This window comes from Sus scrofa, chromosome 4, assembly GCF_000003025.6.
Source record: "Sus scrofa isolate TJ Tabasco breed Duroc chromosome 4, Sscrofa11.1, whole genome shotgun sequence".
Taxonomy (NCBI): Eukaryota; Metazoa; Chordata; class Mammalia; order Artiodactyla; family Suidae; genus Sus; species Sus scrofa.
The window spans coordinates 93,123,596-93,144,149 of NC_010446.5; the positions used below are offsets into that span (position 1 = coordinate 93,123,596).

At 49.6% G+C, this 20,554-nt stretch overlaps 1 protein-coding gene across 14 annotated transcripts in view; it reads left to right on the plus strand.

Moving 5' to 3' along the window:
- ARHGEF11 (Rho guanine nucleotide exchange factor 11) overlaps nucleotides 1-20,554 on the plus strand; it is a 115,224-nt gene that overhangs the window by 78,063 nt on the left and 16,607 nt on the right. For 6 of the 14 annotated variants that reach the window (XM_021089647.1, XM_021089639.1, XM_021089648.1 and 3 more), the window contains 14 exons: nucleotides 908-953; nucleotides 1,531-1,607; nucleotides 3,065-3,202; nucleotides 6,571-6,645; nucleotides 6,848-6,949; nucleotides 7,876-7,974; nucleotides 9,166-9,208; nucleotides 10,368-10,464; nucleotides 10,689-10,811; nucleotides 13,165-13,188; nucleotides 14,292-14,436; nucleotides 14,749-14,848; nucleotides 15,625-15,654; nucleotides 19,391-19,517. In XM_021089647.1, the coding sequence (XP_020945306.1) occupies nucleotides 908-953; nucleotides 1,531-1,607; nucleotides 3,065-3,202; nucleotides 6,571-6,645; nucleotides 6,848-6,949; nucleotides 7,876-7,974; nucleotides 9,166-9,208; nucleotides 10,368-10,464; nucleotides 10,689-10,811; nucleotides 13,165-13,188; nucleotides 14,292-14,436; nucleotides 14,749-14,848; nucleotides 15,625-15,654; nucleotides 19,391-19,517 (1,226 nt within the window). The remainder of the gene's footprint in view (nucleotides 1-907; nucleotides 954-1,530; nucleotides 1,608-3,064; nucleotides 3,203-6,570; nucleotides 6,646-6,847; nucleotides 6,950-7,875; nucleotides 7,975-9,165; nucleotides 9,209-10,367; nucleotides 10,465-10,688; nucleotides 10,812-13,164; nucleotides 13,189-14,291; nucleotides 14,437-14,748; nucleotides 14,849-15,624; nucleotides 15,655-19,390; nucleotides 19,518-20,554) is intronic. The other 8 variants (XM_021089640.1, XM_021089650.1, XM_021089649.1 and 5 more) reach the window with 3 other exon arrangements.

Here is a 20,554-nt window from a genome sequence, read left to right on the forward strand (position 1 = left end):
TCCAAAACGCTCAGCTTAGAATCTGGAGGTCTGAGCGCCAACCCTGGCTTTAGAGTTTACCTGCTGTGTAGCTTGGGCAAGTTACTTAAGATTTCTGGGCTTGGAGTTCCCATTGTGGCTTAGTGGGTTAAGGACCCAACATTGTCTCTGTGAGGATGCAGGTTTGATCCCTGTCCTCGCTCAGTGGGTGAAGGATCCAATGTTGCCACAGCCGTGGTGTAGGTTGCAGATGCAGATCAGATGTGGTGTTGCTGTGGCTGCGGTGTAGGCCTGCAGCTGCAGCTTGATTCAACCGCTAGCCTGGGAACTTCCATTTGCCACAAGGGTGGCCATAAAAAAAAAAGAAAAGGAAAAAAAGAAAAAGATCTCTGGGTTGCTGTTTCCTCATTTATAATATGGAAGTAATATACCTGCTTCAGAGTTGTTAAGAAAAACTAAATGAGATGGAGACAAGAGTGCTTCATGAACAGTAAAACACTAGCAACCTCATTCCCTCCACAGTGGCTGTCAGTCTTCAAAGATCTTTAGAGGCAGAGCTTTCATCTGCCCTCAGTCACCTGCTGGAACTTTTCTTACTCCCTTATAGTTAGGAAGTTCTTTCTGTGTCCAGCCTAACTAAGGCAATAGACGATGGCTTTGAGGTCCAGAGTGAGAAATCAAGGGAGATTTTAGAATTTTACTGACAGTAAAGCTTCCTTTCCACCAGTAGGGGTCACCATTCTCCTCAAACTGTGCAAATGAGGCAACAGCTCTTCTAACTGGGCATTTTTAAGGCAATGAAGCAGAAGAGGCCACTAATTGTAAGCAGATGTTATCTGCTGAGACTGAGGGAAGGGCTGATTGGAAGAAAACAGTAGGGGGAGAGAGGTTCACAGACTTTGCCCACCCTCTGGACCTTTTTTTTTAGGACATACTTCCACTGTATGGTGACACCAGCCAGAGGTCATCAGAAGGTAAGTCCCCTCGGTACCCCTCTAGTCCCTTCTGGGCTTCTTATCTGTTGTCCCCCCAGCTTGGGTAGATTCAGGGGTGCAAAAAAATACATAATCCCTGCCTCTGGGAAATGGAATAATGAGAGAAAGCAGTACTGGTGTCAGGGATACAACTTATTCAGTAGAAATGAGAGTGTGTAACTAACAGCCCTGGATAGTTAAGTGCCAGGGAGATACTGGAATGCTGGTGGTCCAGACAACAGCATGCCTGCCAGCACCTGGCAGCTGGGAGCTGAAGAAATGCTGTCGTAACAGGAAGTGGATGGGAACCCAAAGAGGGCTGGGATGAGCTGAGGGCTAGGACACGTGAGATGGCGCTGTGGAGGATTATTTTAGGAGATGGCACGCCTGGGCACAGGTGTACAGGGGGGGTGAAAGCTCGGGGTGGAGGGTCTTGGGGAGAGCTCACGGGAAACTGGGAAAGAAAGGCAGGTGGCAGCTTCACCCTCCTGCTCTGGGCACAGGTTCCCAGCATAAAGGCTCTTCTTTCCCCTAGGCCACAGCTCCTTCCTTACTGAGTAAACTCTTTTCTTCTCAGGCCGACTCTCTCTGGACTCGCAGGAGGGGGACAGTGGCTTGGATTCTGGCACAGAACGCTTTCCTTCCCTCAGCGAGGTGAGTGCCATCCGGGGTGGGGGAACCCCATTTAAAACTATACTTTCAGTATCCCTTCTCTGGGCATCTAAAGGTTTTCTGCTCGCTGCTTGCACCAAGGGCTTCTTGGGCCTTTCTTCTGTGGCCCTTTGCTATGGACCCAGTTCCAAGAGTTGTAGTCATTCTGCTCTGGGTTCCAAAAAACGGGTTTCAAATGCATCCTACATACAAGATCATCAAATCTGGTTCTATTTTATCATAGTCACTCTGTTATGTAAAGAGTGAGGAGAGAAGCCATGTCGTTAACTGTAGTGAGCCCTCTTTGAGTATAAGGGAAGGGAGCAGAGACGGAAATCCTCTGAAACAGTGACTGGACCAAAACCACATTGCCACCTGGCTCTGAGTCACATCATCTTAGAGTAATCCGATGAACCCAGACTGATCAGAAGTGGCAGGCTCTCTTTCTTTGTTACAGATCTTTTATTTTTATTTTTTATTTATTTATTTATTTTTTGGTCTTTTTGTCTTTTTAGGGCCTCACCGGAGGCATATGGCAGTTCCCAGGCTAGGGGTCCAGTCGGAGCTATAGCCACCGACCTACACCACAGCCACAGCAATGCGAGTTCCGAGCCAAATCTGCTACCTATATCACAGCTGATAGCAACGCCAGATCCTTAACCCACTAAACGAGCCAGGGATCGAACCTGCATCCTCATGGATGATAGTCGGGTTTGCTAACCACTGAGCCACGACAGGAACTCCTATCACAGATCTTTCTGTACTTGAACAGCTCATCTTCTCCGGAGTGGTCCAAAGAACTTCAGTCTTGGGCCTCAAAGGTTGTCTTCTAGGTGTTCTCAGTCTGCATCTATTAATTGCAAATATAAACTTGCAGTATAAAAATAAGGGTGAATGGAAGAAGTAATAATGATGTTAGCAAAACATTTACTTAGCCAGGTTAATTAAATATGTGAATAAGTAATTGAAAACATGTTTAAAACCGAATTTTAAATAATAGTTGGGATTTTATTTTTTTACTGCTCCTGTCTATTTGTGGGAAGATGATGAATGTATGTGGAAGGATCAGTATGTCGGAAAGACACCAAGAAGGGGGAGAAGGTCCTAAATAATCCACAGTTGACATTCTCCTCCGGGCCCCACATCTGGAAGCAATGCAGCCTAGTGGGCAGTGGCTTTGGACTGTCTGGGTTGCATCCAGGGAATACCACACTACCAGCTATTCGACCTTCAGCAAGTCCCGGAACCTCTCCAAGTCTTAGCTTCCTCATGTGTTAAGTGGGAGGAATAATAGTTTCTAGCTCAAAGGGCTATCATGAGCATTAATTGAGGTAGGACATAGCCAAAGGCTAATACAATGCCAGGCACAGAGTAAGTATTGGATTTATATTGGCTGATGAGCAGAGCCCTGAGGATCTTCCAGGCAAGTTTCCTTCTCAAGGAATTTTCTGTTCCTCCAGTCATTGATGAATCGGAACTCAATCCTGTCAGACCCTGGGCTAGACAGCCCTCGAACCTCCCCTGTGATCATGGCCCGGATGGCCCAGCACCACAGGCGACAGGGCTCAGACGCACCGCTTCTCCCCAGCAGCGACCAGGTGAGTCAGAGCCACCCTGCATTTCCCTTTGCCTCTTTTCAGAGCTGGGTTACCCATCCATGGCCTTGAATAATCAGACTACACCCGTGTTTGGGGAGACACACTTGCTAGAGGACAAATAGTTTAAAAAAAAAAAAAAAACCACGGTATAAATACATACATGGAAGTTAGGCTCAGTTTCTGACTAAAGAATCCATGAATACATCTGTAGGGAAGTGATGTCTAAGGAGCGGATCGCTTGTCTTCCTTTTAGTGTCTGTGTCAAATAGGAAATAATTTTGTCCAGTGTTTCTCCAGGATACTAATTTTCTGTCATCTCTTTCTTTAGCAAAGTCCCTTTCTTAAGCAAAATCTTATATTTGGCACCCTAATACAGAAAACTCAGCTACCTCGGACTTTCCTTAAGCAACCTCCCCCCACCCTCAGGGGCACTTCTCTGGAGCCCTAAGTTTCTGCATAACCTGATTTGAAAGCCACTGCTTTCAAGGGTAGAACTGAGTCCCGGTGAGATTTCAGGAAGACAGATTTTGGCTCCATGGAGAAAGTTGCAAAGAATCTGAGCTGTCAGATGATGGAATGGGCTGACTCAAGAGCCAGGGATCTGCCTGTCATTGTTCAGGCAGAAGCTAGGTCACTACTTGTTAGAGATACTGGCAGAAAGCTCCAAGTTTTGTAAAGCAGTGTTTCTTAAAAGTTTGTCTGTACCACCACCATAATTTTTGTTTCTGTATCCTCATACCAGCTATAAAATGTTGTTTAATGTTTTTCTACAATATAACTCACTTTTTAAAACTTAAATTTATTTTTAAAGGAAATCTACCGTTACCTTAAATGAAAGCCAACATCATATCATTTGTTGCTCTAGTTCTACCCGTAGGGTAGAGTTGAGTTACTTTCAGATCTTGGCGGGGGAAAGGCAGAGAAATGGGTCTCAGGTGTATTAAAATGCCTAGTGCACCAGCTGCTGTGTTAGATCCTTTAGAGAAAAAAATCTCATTTAATTCTCTCCAGCAGGAAAGGAGACAGGCATTAGAATTTTCGTTCGGTGAGAAAACTGAGACAAAGAAAGGCTAAGGGATCATTCAGGGACTCAGCTTGCTAATGGTAGCATCAGACTAGAACTTAGTTTTTCTGCCTAATGCAGGGCTGCTGCCTGTCCTGGCTGCTCTTAGATTGCCCCTCCCAGACTGCCCCTTCCCCCACCCCTTAGTAGGGCCACAGGACCAAGGTCAGGTTGCCTGGTAGGGTCAGGTCTGGTACAGTGCACATCATGTTCTTTAGGGAGGTTTTCCTTTAGGTGGCTAATAGGAGCAGGTGTGGAGTAATTGATCTTAAAGTCCTTTTCTTTCTTCTCTGAATTTGTTCCAACTTCTGAAAACTATTTGAATTTGTTATTTACTCATAATATAGTTCCAGCATCTTAATAATAATCTATGTTAGTAAGAGCAAAAGTGGAAACCTATACAAGCTACGAAACTGTCAGCAGCTGGGGGTTGAATCATAGGGAACTCAGGCTTTGTTACATCATTCTGCAGTGTTTGATTTTTCTTTTTTTTCTTTTTTTTTTTTTCTTTTCTTTTCTTTTTTTTCTTTACTTTTTAGGGCATATGGAGGTTCCCAGGCTAGGGGTTGAATCACATCTGTAGCTGCCAACCTACGCACACCAGAGCCATAGCAAGGCCATATCCGAGCCGCGTCTGTGACCTACACCACAGCTCACAGCAACACCAGATCCTTAACCCACTGAGTGAGGCCAGGGATCGAACCCGAAACCTCATAGTTTCTAGTCACATTTGTTTCCCCTGAGCCACGACAGGAACTCCTTGATTTTTTTTTTTTAAATGATAAGCATATTCTGCTTTTGTAATCAGAAAAATTACATGTTTGTAAAGACTAAAAAACAAGCAAAAATGTAGTGCTTTCAGGTTTCGCTAGAGCCAGAATGGTCATACAGTACCCCCTGGGGATCCTGGACACCCCCCTGCCCCCAGGGATTCAGAGACGAGGGTGTTGGGAGAGGAGGATTCTCAGAATGAGTCTGAGAGATACAGACCCAGCACATCAGCCTGACTCTGCAACTTGGAATGTTCCATTGTGAGTGAGTGCTAGACTCTGATCCCCGAGATGTCTTCTGAGTCTTTCAGCTTCTATGACTTGCTCATTCTGAGCACAGAGTCTGTAAATACCCAGGAGGACAAGAGTGAGGAGTGTCAGGAAGGAACTGTCAGGAAAAGCCCCTTGAAAAGGTGGAGTAGGAGGGTGTCTTAGACCTGGGAAAAGGCAGGCATGAGAAGTGCCTACTCTAGATGGATTCCAGAGCATAGCCTTTAATGGGGAATCACTGGAAATGAGGTAGAGGAAATTGAGTGAAAAATCCAGTTGGCAGGAAATCTTTGAATGCTCAGGGAGCTTTTAGGAGAAAGGCATATCTAGCGAAGCATCTGAGAAGTTTATACAACATGAAACCTCTCATCGTCCTACCTAATCAGTGGCATGGAGGGGAACTCCAAAAGCCAAGCTAAGAAGCTTGGATTGACAAAAAAATAAAAATAACAAAGAGTTCCCGTCGTGGCTCAATGGTTAACGAATCCAACTAGGAACCATGAGGTTGCAGGTTCGATCCCTGGCCTTGCTCAGTGGGTTAAGGATCTGGCGTTGCTATGAGCTGTGGTGTAGGTCGCAGACGCGGCTTGGATCCCACATTGCTGTGGCTGTGGTGTAGGCTGGCGGCTACAGTTCCGATTAGACCCCTAGCCTGGGAATCTCCATATGCCACGGGAGGGCCCTAGAAAAGGCAAAAAGACAAAAAAAAAAAAAAAAAGAAGCTTGGATTGTAGACAGGAAATGGGGGTCTATCATAGATTCTTGAGCAGGCAGGGGGAGTGATGAAAGTGGAGTTGAAGAAGGATCAGCTCCATCCCCTTTTGCTCAAGGAGGCAGAGACTACGAGGGGACAGCACACAGGAGCTCGAGAGCCGTAGCTTTGGAAGGTATTGTGGCGGGGGCTGTTGAGACCAACAAAGCCCTCAGCCCAACAGTCCAGCAGGAGCTCTAGGTTCTTGTTTTGTGGGCTGACACTCCTTTCACAAACAGGAAGAGAACACTTTCTCTCACTTCCCATCTTCATGCATCATGTGACCAGGCTGCTCTGAGTCTGCCTGGCCCCACCCAGAAGCAGTTGCCTTCCTGCAAATGGAAATCATTTGTTCTGTTCTCTGAGATTTGGGGGTGGTAGTGAGACGCCAGTGTTTACCAGCCCCGTGTGGCTTTCCCTGCCAGCGCTGTGCTGTCACTAACCAGACACCATTGAGGGGGCTAGACTCCTGTCCTCTAACCTCTCATCTCTACAGCTCGACTCTCTCCCCCAGGGTGTAGATCAAAGCCCAAAGCCTTTAATTATTGGCCCAGAGGAAGATTATGACCCGGGTTATTTCAACAACGAGGTAACGGTTTCCTGATTTTCTCCTTTCATCATTCTCTGTACCAGCTGCTCTGGACTAGAAGCAGTTGGACTGGCACCAGCTGCAAGGCAGCATGGGAGAGGGGGCCGCGCTTATCAGCCCTGGAAGGCGGGGCACATGGGAGCTCAGCTGCAACAGGCAGTGCTGCTGTGCCCCCAGCCCTGTCTGTCCTTCTGCCTTCCAGAGCGACATCGTTTTCCAGGACTTCGAGAAACTTAAGTCCCGGCCAGCTCACCTGGGGGTCTTTCTACGGTACATCTTCTCTCAGGCAGACCCTGGACCCCTGGTAAGTCACAAGGATCTGCCTCAATTGCATGCCCGCTTGTGCTTGGCCTCTGACCCTGTTCTCTAGGTGTCATAAGTCAGATCCATGGACATGGCCAGGCATCTCGAGGACAGAGACAGAACAGAAAAGAAGATGCAACCTAGAAGGAGGGGACTCTTCCATAGCACAGGGAGGAGCAGGAAGAACCAGTCCAGGAAAGCTGTCATTCTGGGTCAGCTTGGAGGGAATGGTCTTTCTAGGTTTTTTGAATGAAGGTGGATTCAGGCTGACTGTGGGAGCTGAGAGAGCAGGCCTTGAGGATACAGTGTTACCACGAGAAAACTTGGCAGAGGGGCAAAGCGATAAAAGGTCTTCAGGCTGAAGGTGATGACAGGAAGGATTGTGAGGGATGGAGGGTGGGGGTCCTGCAGCAGCGCTCAGAGCCACAGCCTTCCTGGTTTCTGTCCTTCTGCTCAGCTGCTTCGAAAGGAAGGGGGGTGAGGGAGAGAGGCAGCTGTCCTGTTGTTCAGAATAAGCTTCTTGGCCATGGCACGCACTGCTGGATTTTCTTTCTGGGCCTGCCACTGGTAGAAGCCAGAGTCAGCATCCACTTGCTCGGGGTTCCCTTTGTGGCGCAGGGGAAACGAATCTGACCAGGAGCCATGAGGTTGCGAGTTCAATCCCTGGCCTCACTCAGTGGGTTAAGGATCCAGCATTGCTATGAGCTGTGGTGTAGGTCGCAGATGGCCTCTGGGATCCCAGGTTGCTGTGGCTGTGGTGTAGGCCGGCAGCTGTAGCTCCAACTGGACCCCTAGCCTGCGAACCTCCATATGCTGTGGCTGCGGCCCTAAAAAGAAAAAAAAGTGTCCAGATATGCTAGTTGTCCCCAGAGGGGAGAAGCAGTCCAGGCTGAGAATCACTGCTCTCACCCATTTTCTCTCTCCTAGCTTTTTTACTTGTGTGCAGAAGTTTATCAGCAGACAAACCCCAAGGATTCCCGAAGCTTGGGAAAAGACATCTGGAATATTTTCCTAGAGAAAAATGCGGTAAGGCAGTCATTGAGTGGATTACAATTTTACTGTATTGTTTAGACCACTCAGAGGCAGAGAGGAAAAACTGAGCAAAAAGTTCAGGCCAAATGGAGACAAGCTCTTGGAGGGATTCCTGGATTCTGTTCCTAGCCCCACTCTCTGAAGATCGATCTCTCTCTACCTCTTTCGATCCGCTTGGAGCAAGGTCGGATACACATTACATCTCCGAAAGCATCTCTGAAATGTTTGGAGAAAGGAGGAACTTGCATTGCCTCCTGATTACTCTCCCCTGCATTGGTTCCATGGTTCGCTTCAACCCTCTTGGCCTTGCCCACCCCGGGACAAAGAAACAGGCTCAGAGACATCAGATGATAGAATCAGTGAGCCAAGAGGCACACCCAGATTTCTGAGGCTCAGCCTGTCTTGCTGTGACTGCCCAGAGGGAGGGGACCCCCGAGTACCAGGGCGGATGCGCACGCCACCCCTGGACGTGGTTCCCAAGGATGTGTCGGGGATCCCGCTGCAGCGGCACCTGGGCCTGCAGAGGGCAGTTCCCATCTTAGGCTTTCTAATCTGATCAACTAAACTCATTCCCAAATGACTTGACTCGTCTGGCAGTAAGCTACTAGGACTAATGAGATTGAGAAATAAACTGTTTTTACCTCCAGATTTTAATTTTAGCCCCCTTAGTGGGTCTTGAGTAAGGAGATTAGAGCTGCCAGTTGTTCCTTGGTGGTGGTTATGGAACCACCCCAGGATCCAGCTGTCAGGTTCTCGTAAAGCCAAAGCCAGGCCGTGCGCACTCACTGGAAGATGCAGTAGCAGAAGGCCCGTGTTCCCTGGGGGGTGAAGGAGAAGGGGAGCCCATCGACTCACCTCGTAAGACTCCTCCCCTGCTGCTAAATTGTCCCCCCCTCCACTTTTTGGAACCTTTCCATTCAGTACAGCCTGAGATCCTTGAAATAAGAGCAGGAAAACTGCAGGTACCACCCTCAGAATATACAGTCCCAGCTTGCCTCGTAGCCTCCGATGCCAGTTCTCAGAATCCCTAGCTAGAGTTCAGTGGAGATGGGTGAGCGGAGGTGGGGTCGTGTAGGGAAAGGGGGAGGAGAGGTAGTGCCCAGAGCCCTCCTTGCCCCCGCACGATTCCCACCATGCCCTGGGGTGTGTGGACCTCACCACTCTGCCCCCTCTTCTGTTTTTCAGCCTCTGAGAGTGAAGGTCCCGGAGATGTTACAGGCTGAGATTGGTAAGTTGGCTCCTTGGTCATCTAGTCTCTTCTTCAGAGGTGGCTTCAGGGATGGAAGGGACATAGTCTCTACCTTGGGCAGCTGTTCTCTAATAGGGGATATGGGGACCTTTCCTCCAGAGCTCCTCAAAGTAGCTCATGGACAAGCACAACCACTGGGAGCTACTCTGCCTGATCAAGCCTGTCACGGCAGGGCACGAGTTGGTCAGGAGACCAGGGTCACTTCTGCCAACCTTGCACCTGACCTCTGTGGGCCTGGGTTGGGTCATCTGTACAAAGAGGAAATTGGATTCCTAAGCCTGGTCATCATCAGGATCCCTTGGGGGCTTCTGTCTTAGAATTACCAAAACCAGGGCCTCCCCCACCCCACCCCACCCGCAGAGTCAGACTCTCTGGAGTGTTTCTGCTCTTGTGTTTTTGGTGGTGTGTGTTCCTAAACCTGTGCTGGGTGGGGAGCCAGTGAGCTAGGTGATTGCTCTGTTCCCTTCTCGTTGTCAAATCATGAGTGGAAGAGCCAAGGAAGGGTGCCAACCTGAGAGGCTAATCACAGGAGCTTTCTAGAGGGTCTTGGTTCAAAGCTGCCTTCAAAAAGAGGTCCTTTAAAGGCCTGGATGATAGGAAAGCTAATGGGCACAGACAGAGGGTAAAGAGAACTTGCTCCAAAGCAGAGCAGAGGGTGGCCAGCCACTCCCGGAGACGTAGCCTCAGCTGAGTGAAGCCAGGTGCAAGGACAGGAGAGACACCTTCCAGTTTCTGGTGGGAAGTTGGGTTTCCTGTGCAGTGCTTGCCTTTTGCAGCCTTGTGAGCTGACCCTGGGGCGGTGGAATGAGGATGAGCCTTGCAGAGGTGTGCATTTAATGTCAGAGGGCAGTGTCTGGACACAGGCAGAGAGGGGATTTAATAGTTCTCCACTCAATGGAGTGTGGAACATCCCGGAAACGATTTTGTCCTTGCCTTGGGACTTGGATGTCAGAATTCCAGTCCTGAATTCAGGAATGACCTGGTAGGTCCAGGCCTCCACTTCCCTTGGCTGACAGGAGGGCAGAAAGCCAGCCTCTGCCCCCGGTGCCACAGGCAGCTAAGAGGCTTTGAGATGCTCAGCAGATGTGACCTCCTTCTCCCGACATCCCTCCCCTTCCTGTCTGGGCTCCCACCACAGACCTGCGCCTGCGGAGCGGCGAGGATGTGCGCGCTGTTCTCTGCGAGGCTCAGGAGGCCGCCATGCCCGACATCCAGGAGCAGATCCAGGACTACAGGTGCCCGGTGCCCCCCGCCCCGCTCTCCCCTCTGCCTCCTCACCCTTGTTCTTGACCTGCGGGGTATGTGTCTCGTGTGTGTGTGTGTGTGTGTGTGTGTGTGTGTGTGTGTGTGTGTGTGTTTGTGTGTGGTGTGTGTGTTGGTGTGTGTGTATGGTGTGTGTGTCTGTGCACCTCTCTGTCAGACGTTGGTATACGTTTGTTTCTTTCGCTCTCTGGCTCAGAACAAAGCGCACGCTGGGGCTGGGCAGCCTGTATGGTGAAAACGACCTGCTGGACCTGGATGGGGACCCTCTCCGCGAGCGCCAGGTGGCGGAGAAGCAGCTGGCTGCCCTAGGAGACATTTTGTGAGTCTCCGGTTCCACTCCCACCCCTGAACATGCCCAACAGTTTGACACAGTTTGTGGGTCTATTTCCTAGTCCCTCCCCCTCTGCCACTTCTTGCCTGATCCTTCTTCCCCCGAAAGCTGGGGAGAATCCTGCCCTCCTGCTCCATTTCTCAGGCCGGGTCTGTGGGAGTTTCAAGGGAATTGTGGAGCCTGGAGCTTCTGAGGGCAGTTTGGTGGTTATAACAAACCTCGGGCCTCAGCATCGCAGTGAGCTTTCTGGCCCCTTCCTGCCGCTAAGATCGCATCTGACACTGAGTACAAGAGCCATGCAGTGATTCTCCAGGGGGTAAAGTTCCTTCAGGAGGCAGGCAGAACTGGCTTACAGGAATCAGACCGTTTTTAACTAATCATATCGGAAGACTAACCAAACTAAACTTACGAAGGAACTCCTGGCACAGCTGCTGTGAATGCCTCTTTCCAGCCCTATTTTCTAAAGTGTTTCAGGTGCCTGGGTTGACTTTGTGGGGACACTTCCAGGCTTAGAGGTAGATTTTCACCCCAGTACTGCTTCTCCACTCAGTAATTGTGTAACCTTGATCAAGCCATTGCATCCCCCTCGGTCTCATCTATAAAATGACAGATCTTGGGCTAGACAATCTCTGTAGCCTCTACTAATGCTGATACTTCAAGCCAGCAAGTTTTTATGGAGTCTCCGATGGTGCTAAGCACTGTTCTAGGCTCCTGGGATGCATTAGTAGAGAAACAATGTTTGTGGAGCTTGTGCTATTGTGGGAAGAAAAAGCAGTGTGTATTATGCAGGTAAATTGCAGAGTACATTAGAAAATGAGGGTTGGGGATCAGGGAACAGAGCAGGCCAAGGGGGCCCAGGAGCATCTGAGCCAGGGGATTGCACCTTCAAATAGCGCCTCATCCAGACGTTTACATGTAGGGGGCATGGGCATCCTCGGAAAGGGGGCATGGGCATCCTCGGAAACATCTTGGAGGAAGAGCATCCCAGGCAGAGGGAACAGCCAGGGCAGAGGAGCGACATGCTTGACATGTTTGAGTGCAGAAGTCAGAGGGGCGACAGGAGAGGCGGCCTCCCAGAAGCTGTGGACAGTTGTAAGTTTCTTTCCTCCCAGTGAATGAGGAACCGTTGGAGCCGGGAGCAACTTGAGAGTGGTGGGAGAGCAAAGGAGGGTTCCAGGCAGGGAGGTCAGTTACAGGAAGTCCCCCGGTAGGGCTGGCATGGGAGCATTGCCCCTGGGGCTGTGAAAGGAGTTCCAGGTATGTTTTGACAGGAGGGCCAACGGGAGGATTTCCTAACAATTGATGTATAGGATGTGAGAGAAAGAAAAACCAAGGAAAAGGAAAAAAACTCCACGTTTTTTACCTAAATGACTAAAAGGACGAAGCTGCCATCCGTTGAGTTAGGTACAGCTGTGTGAGAAGCGATCCTGTGGTAGAAAATCAGGGCCTCGGTTTCAGACGTGTCAAAATCTCAGATCTCTTTTAGACATCAAAGTGGAGAACCGAGTAGGCAGCTGCCAATAGGAATCTGGCATTTGATGAGAGGTCCCACGGAGAGGACATATTTCGTCTTTGAAAACAACCCTCCAACCTTCAGCTGAGCCCTGAATCTTTCTGGGCCTTAGTTTCCCTAGCGATCAGATGGCGCTGATCACCCCGATGACACCAGGGATGGAAGCAAAAAAGCTGCCAGAGCCTGTTCTGAGATTGTAGGCACCACAGAATTACATGGGATTGTTATTGACAGCATAGGCACCCTGCTTCTAATGGCTTGTATTTAAAAGAATGCAGCCTCCGTTTCATTAAATGGAGATGTAATGGATTATTTGGGTATAAATAGTATACATGTAAATAGCCCTTGGCCCATAGCGAGCACACAGATATTAATTGCTGTTCCCACTTACCTCTTTTAAATAGGTTCCCCTGAATCAGGTCCCAAGGTATTATCTCCGCTGTCTCACCGTCTTTCCTCTTGCCTCAGTGTCAGCCCGACCCTTCTAATTGAGTTCTAGGTGGACACAGGGAGGAGCCTCTTCCTCCCTAACTTCAGAGGCTGAAACAGATAGCAAGCCAGAGGCTGCATTTGCCACGCGCCCCTTCCTTTTAGCTAGAAGGACTCCATCATCATCATCACTCTCTGCCCATTGAGTCCCTCAGCGGAGTGAGGACCCGCACCTCCTGAGCCCCAAGGCGGCTCCAGGGCTGAGACCAGGAGTCTGAGTCTGACTCCCTCCCCGCCATCCCTTCCTCTAGGAAAGAACTCACCCGCCTCCCGGTGTGGCACAGGCGGACAAGCCTCTGCCTTTGCAGTCTGAGTCATCTGTTCTTTCTTTTGTTCCAGGTCCAAATACGAGGAAGACAGGAGGTGAGTGAGTCTGTGGTGTGGTTTCAAGGTGGGAAGGAGTGGAATTGAGCTACCGGGCTTTGCATCTCTGCCCATCACAGGGGAACCCGCAGCATCATAGGATCACCAGCTGTGCAAGTTTAGTTCCCAGACGCCCGTGTAACCATAGCACAAGGAGGTCGCTGCCTGGGACGTGTGTCTGCTCCTCGGTGTGAAGACACCAAGCTGCCAGCCCTCCCGGCACTCCTGCTCCTGGTCTCCTCCACCCACGTCGCCCTGTGTCTGCCTCCCCACTTCTCTCTCGTAAACCGCCTAAAGAAGGAACAGTGATGGGGTCACCCCCCGGGAGCAGCCCCTGCATTGGGGAGCTGGGGCACAACACACGGCTTTTCTTGGCACACTTTTTCCCTTTCAGCCTGTATACATACATGTCTTTTTGTTTCTCAGCAGGCGATGTTAAATGAGTGTGCATTCCTTGAGCATACACACACTTCATAAGGGAGAGACGGTGGGGTTAGAAGTCTGTTTGAGAGAGGAGGAAAGCCAGGGCCAAAGCATTTGCTTCATTGAATCCGCAAAGTGGATAATCCATCTTCCAAATTGAGAGCCAAATAGATTTTTAAACACAGAGATCTGGATAGTTTCATTCGTGGCACTTGGAAGCGACTCGCCAGATCCTTTCCATCTCTTTTTCCCCCCTGTCCCGGGGGTGGGAGCTTGGTGGCGAAGGCAACTGACCTGTACTTAGAGGGGCCGCTTGGCATTTTTCCCCCATCCGTCTGCCACTCAGCCCTCTCGTGTGTGCCTGAGGACATTAGCCGTGGGCCACAGCGATTCTCCAGGCCTGTTCTCCTTACCTGCTTTTGTTTGGGGAACTGACACGTCCTTCCGCAGACCCCTGTCCTCTCGTCAGGTGGAGTTCTGTGTAGGAAAAGAACACAACTTCTAGAAGTCATGACAGCCAAGACTTTTGCTGGCTTCTGCCTGCTGTCCCATTTGAATATCCCAGGCGTCCTTCCGAACACCCTGGCTCTTCGCCACCCACCGGGTGGTGGCGAGATTTTGTGCAGCAGAGTTCGGGCTCTGCCACCTGCTGAGCTTTCTCACCCCCGTTCCTCTCGCAGTGCCCCCATGGACTTCGCCCTCAACACCTACATGAGCCATGCGGGGATCCGCCTTCGAGAAACACGACCTTCCAACGCAGCTGAAAAGGCCCAGTCTGCTCCTGACAAGGACAAGTGGCTACCCTTCTTCCCGAAGACCAAGAAGGTGACAGAGCTGCCCCAGAAAGCAGCCATCTCTGGGTGTGGCCCCCTGCATCTCTGGGTGTGGCCCCCTGCACTGAGGCAAACTGGGGTCTAGCTGCCTTTGGACGTGGAGTCATTGAGAATCCCCAGGCTAGAGCCATGCTCTCCCTTCCTCCAGCCCCAGGCCAGAAGCACATGTGCTGGTCCTGGGTACAGGCATGAGTCTGTCTTCCAGTTACTTGTTTAGGGCCCGTCATTGGGGCAGTGACAGGGGGATCCATGGCCAAGTTAGGGTACTGGGACCTTCTCCAAACCCTAGCGTCTTTTGTCTCAGCAGAGCAGCAATTCCAAGAAAGAAAAGGATGCCTTGGAGGACAAGAAGCGAAACCCAATCCTCAAGTACATCGGGAAGCCCAAAGGCTCTTCCCAGAGCAGTGAGTATTTGGGGAGAAGGCACTGGGCGGGGATCCCAGCTCCTTCACAGGCCAATTCATGGGCAGAGGGTCTTCCTGTGCATCTGGGAGCCACAGGCCCAGACTCCGAGATCGCAGCCTGCCCTCAGCGCTCCTGTCTTCTCCCTTCGCCACCCCCAGCACAGGCGCCTGAGGTACAGGTAACTGCTGCAGAGCCAAGGAGGCCGAGCCAGTCCATGGGTCTAGAAACTCAAAGCCGGTTGTAGGTACTGAGCAGCCATGAAGAGGAACTTTCCCCCTGGGCAAGATTGCCCTATTGACAGTCAGTGCCTGCTTCGCCTTCATCCCTGGGATTGGTCTGTCCTGAGGGCCTGTGTGTTAGGATGGGCCCTTGATAGTGAGTTTCAATTACTGTTTAGCAGAATTAGGTAGAAAGGGGGCAGGTTGGGGCCCCAGAGGTTCCCCTCATGCCATTGGTAACCAGACCTCCATTGAGCTTGTCACCCATTCTTCCCAGCTGTGTGTCATCTCTGAACGTTGCTGCTGGCCCTCCCAGTCACTATCTTAAGACCCCAGAATTAGTGTTGGGAACCCGGGAAGGGCGATGGCCCGGGGCCAGCTGCCTTTCCGGAAATTGCTGCCTTGGAGGAAGTGGGGGAAGGCGGGGACTCGCTAGCTCAGCCCTGATTTTTGCCACTACCTTTCATTTTCCTGCTTGATATAATTTTTATTTTGACTCTTGAAACATTAATTCGACTTTTCATGGTTTACTTTTGTTTTTGTTTGTTTTCTTTTAGCATTTCATATTCCCTTGTCCCCTGTGGAAGGTAAAAGGACCATTTTCTTTGGGTTTTTCTTTGCATTAGCATTGAGTTTCCATTTCCCAAGTCCTGTCTGCCCTTCTCCTCTCCTTCTTCGTCTCCTCCTGCCCTGGCTCTCCTTCTTCCTTCCCTTTCCTCACCCCATTGCTCTTATATGCACCTCCATTGCTGTAGAAGCTCCCTGTGGCACAAAGCCCTGCCCAGGGGTTCCTGTCCTCACGCTGGGCACAGGATTCTGCCTGCCTGATGCAGGGTGGGTGGGGCTGGGGCGCTGCCCCCCAGGAGCAGCTCCTCTAGGTGCCTGCAGAGACCAGCTTCTGGGCCCTCAGAGACTGTTCCATGGCCTGAGGCCTTTCTCCCTCATTGTCACCTTTCCATGGATGGGGCTCCAAAATCCAGGGCTCTGTGTCAGTGAGGAAAACCCTCACATGTTGAAATGTCCCATACGAATTCCTCAGATTTTGTTTTCAATTGAAAAAATTATAAAAATCCTTATTTTTGAATGTTATGTGAGGGGTTTTTTTGGTTTTGTTTTGTTTAGTTAATAATGAGCCTTTAACAGTTTTGCTTTGGGGTATTTTAATTTCTGTCATCTCCTTTACTTAAGCCCTTCACTGTAGCACCTCTGTCTCTTTAGACTCCTAACTTTGCAACAGTTAAAAACAATGACCCTAACCCATGTATGTTAGAGGACCTGATATCTTCTAGAATCTGTGTATTAAAAATAAATATATAGGAAGTTCCTGTTGTGGGAACAAACCTCAGCAGGAACAAACCTGACTAGTATCCATGATGATGCAGATTCGATCCCTGCCCCACTCAGTGGGTTAAGGATCCGGCATTGCCTTGAGCTGTGGTGTAGGTCGCAGATGTGTCTTGGATCCTGGCTTGCTATGGGGCTATGGCTTAGGCTGGCAGCTGGAGCTCTGATTTGACTCCCTAGCCTGGGAACTTCCATATGCCTCAGGTGCAGCCCTAAAAAGCAAAATATATATATATATATGTACTATATATTATATGTATATATATATATATACATATAATAGATAGTAACCCAAAAAGGCTTATTAGCACTTAGAACTAGACAGGTTTATTTCCCATCAACAAGGTCCATATGCATACAATTAAGTGATTAATATATTCTAGGTTCTGTAGTAAATCAAGAGGAGAGATAGCAGTGAGATGCAATTAGGAAGTTAATCTTTGCTAGAATTCATTTCATATAAAGTGACGAAAATAATGGTTTTCAAAATTATTTTTACAGTTAAATTCCTAGGCTTGCTATGCTATTGTAAACAATAAAAATAAAGAATTCAGAAAAAAGGAGTTCCCTCTGCGGCACAGTGGGTTAAGAATCCAACTGCAGGGGCTCAGGTCACTGCAGAGGTGCAGGTTCTATCCCCAGCCCAGCACTGTGGGTTAAAGGATCCAGCTAGTCACAGCTGCAGCTCTGATTCAGTCCCTAGCCTGGGAACTTCCATGTGCCATGGGTGCGGCCATAAAGAAAAAGTCCATAAAACAATGGGAAAAAAATAAAAGAACAAGCTTGAAACCCAGACCCTTAGTTCTTAACACATACTTCCTCCCATCCACCCTGCCCCGGGCCAGCATGAGGCAAGCAGCGGGCCTGAGACCAGCAGCCCTGCCCAAGTTGCTGCTTTGTGTCAGCCTGAGAGGGGACAGGAACACCCAGGGTGGGGCTACAGATCCCAGGAGCAAGATAAGGATGCTGGGGATTCACCACCTTTGAGTCAGATCTTTCTATTATCATTTCAAGATTGGATTTGATGTTCTCAGGTTCCCAGGACATCAGACAAATCTGTATGTGTATCTAAAGACCAAACACCCACCAAAGCTAAAAAGCCTCAGTGTTGAGAACTTGGCCATTTAGGATCATCGCTCTTGCCCCTGTTTATTAGCAAAAGAACGTGATTGTTAGTAACGTACAGTTGACTTTTGTTTAGTTTCATGGTCACTCAGAAAATGGAGGAAGGAGAGCAAATGCTACCAGTGAAAACTGCTCTTTTTCAAAAATGTGCTCCTCTCTAGCTGTTTGTTTTACTGTTGCTCTGGGTTATTCACTTATACCAAATCTCAGGACCACACCTATTGCTTGTCACAGCTAGAGTGTAACTATATCCCAGGAACAACTGGGCATTTTCCGGTGGCCAGTGGGAGAGGGCGCTGTGGGCTCCGCCTGGAGGCGTTCTGTTATAGGATGTTCCCAGGCGGCCGCATCATCACCCAGCCAGGGGACGCTCAAGGCTGTGGCTGTGCAGCTGCCCCTGGCTCCTGCAGCTGCCCCAAGGTCTTCAAGCACACTCAGTCTGGGACAGGTAGATCTGACGCTCATCTACAAGATGGGAGTGATGGTAACAGCCCCTGCTCCAAACGCATACACACAGCCACATATTTTCCAGTTTCAGCAAAATGTCACCTGCCTAAAGAACATGAAGTGGTGAGCTTTGAAGAGACCAGCTAAATGTTTTTCTGTTTCTTCTGGCTTGGAAATTCTCTTATGAATCTCAAGCTTAGATACACAGGAAGATTTGTAAGAGTGTATGTGCCAATGTCAGAATCTCTCATTAGGAGTTCCCATCGTGGCTCAGTGGTAATGACTAGTATCCATGAGGATGAAGGTTCGATCCCTGGCCTCGCTCAGTGGGCTAAGGATCCTGCATTGCTGTGAGTTGTGGTGTAGGTCACAGGCATGGCTTGGATCCCGAGTTGCTGTGACTGTGGTGTAGGCCGGCAACTGTAGCTCTGGTACAACCCCTTGTCTGGGAACTTCCATATGCCGTGGGTGCGACAGAAAGAAAATCTCTGATTAATATGGTTAAGACCAGGGCCTGGTACCAAGGGTTATTTGTCTTAGCTTCCCCATCCCACTTATCCTTCCTGTTGGTCCAGGCAAAGCAGCATCTCTAGCCCACCTCCTGTTCTGACATCCTGGACCTGGAGCTGAGCTAAATGACCTTGAAGATGGGAACTACTGAGTCCCTGAGCCTAGCTTCTCCGGGGTCTCCATGTGACATCCCTTACGGCTTTTTACTCTTTTATCTGCCCCCTCAGCTTTGGATAAGAGCAGCTCTCTTTTGCCTTAGCTCTGAAAAGCATCTGGATTTGAATGTCAGAGAGTGACATCTCTCTGCTGTTTCTCCTAAGACAACCCCCCCCACACACACACACACCGGTAATGAAGGGTCTGATTCTTTAATGACCAAGAGGCAGGGGTGGGGGCAGAAAGAACAAGAAGGAAAGTCAAGGAAAACTAGAAGCAGTGAACTTGGAAAGTAACATAAATTTGAAAAATGCTCAGGATAGTCTGGCAACATGGCCAAATCACAGGTAGATGTGTTTTTGGTCTTCCTGGCTATTTTTTTTAACCTGTTCCTGGCTCTTGGGAAAAACCTCACCACGATATTCAAGCCTTAAGAGTGATAGAGAATAAAGAATGATAAAGAATGTGAACGCCAAATGGAATAGCCACAGCAAATGTGCTTCCAGACCCTCTCACTCTGCACCTGAGGAAAGAGTGTACTGAGAAAGGTGGAGAGATGGGCCATGCCACGCGGCGGAGTAGAAGAGCCAGGGTTCGAACCATGTCTCCTGACTCTCAGCCCCATACTGTTCTCATCCATGCTTGCTCATCGCTGTCTTCTGGGCTAGAGGGGAGTGAGGGCCCTGAGAAGTCGTCCCTGAGCAGAAAGCAGAGTACCTTTCATTATCTTTCTGCTTCCAGTCAAACCAGGCAACGTGAGGAACATCATTCAGCACTTTGAGAACAACCAGCAGTATGATGCCCCCGAGCCTGGGACTCAGCGACTCTCGACAGGAAGCTTTCCTGAGGACCTGCTGGAGAGCGACAGGTAGCAGTGGCTACAAGGGGCCTGCTAGCTGCCCAGGGAGGGAGGCACGAGCAGGGTTTGGGGCTCGGGTTTAATGCCAGCTACTTAACCCACCCCCACCCCCAGACTATAAGGCTTCACTATAGAATGCGCTCTCTCTCTCCCGACAACCTTCCTGCCTGGATATCTTCAGCGGACATAGTATGTGTTGGTCATTAGGCTAGTCAGAGAGAGAGAGAGAGAGAGGCCTCTTTGGAGGCCCCTGACCTTCCAAAGAACCCCATGCCTTTAAAATTTCCTCTGGGAGTTCTCGCCATGGCACATATTAAGCATCCAACTATGGAGTTCCCGTCGTGGCGCGGTGGAAACGAATCCAACTAGGAACAGAGAGGTTGTGGGTTCGATCCCTGGCCTCGCTCAGTGGGTTAAGGATCCAGCGATGCTGTGAGCTGTGGTGTAGGTCACAGATGTGGCTCGGATCCCTCGTTGCTGTGGCTATGGCATCACACGGTGGCTACAGCTCCAATTCAACCCCTAGCCTGGGAACCTGCATATGCTGTGGGTGCGGCCCTAAAAAGACAAAAAAAGAAAAAAGGAAAAAAAGAACCTGACTGCAGCAGCCTGGGTTGGTGCGAAGGCACGGGTTCCTCCGTCTGGCACAGTGGGTTAAAGGATCCGCATAGGTCACAACTGTGGCTCAAAATCAATCCCTGGCCCGGGAACCTTTCATATGCTGTAGGTGGGGAATTTTTTTTTTTTTTTTTTTTTTTTTTTAAGTTTCCTCTGGATTCACTCCCTGGCTACTCAGCAGCCTCCACCCTAAGAATAAGCTAGATTATATTATAAAGCAGCTATAAAAGACTACAGAGAGGGGCAGGGAAATCCTGGGAAATCGGAAAATCAGGCTAAAGATCGTATTTGGCACCCGTGGAGAAGAGAGCTTGAGAAGAGGTCTGCTGGGTGCTTTAAAGGCAGATGATTAAACTTGGGCATCCGATGTCCATCTCAGCAGAGAAATCCAAAGCTCATTGATCCAAAATAAACTGCTCTTCTCCTTT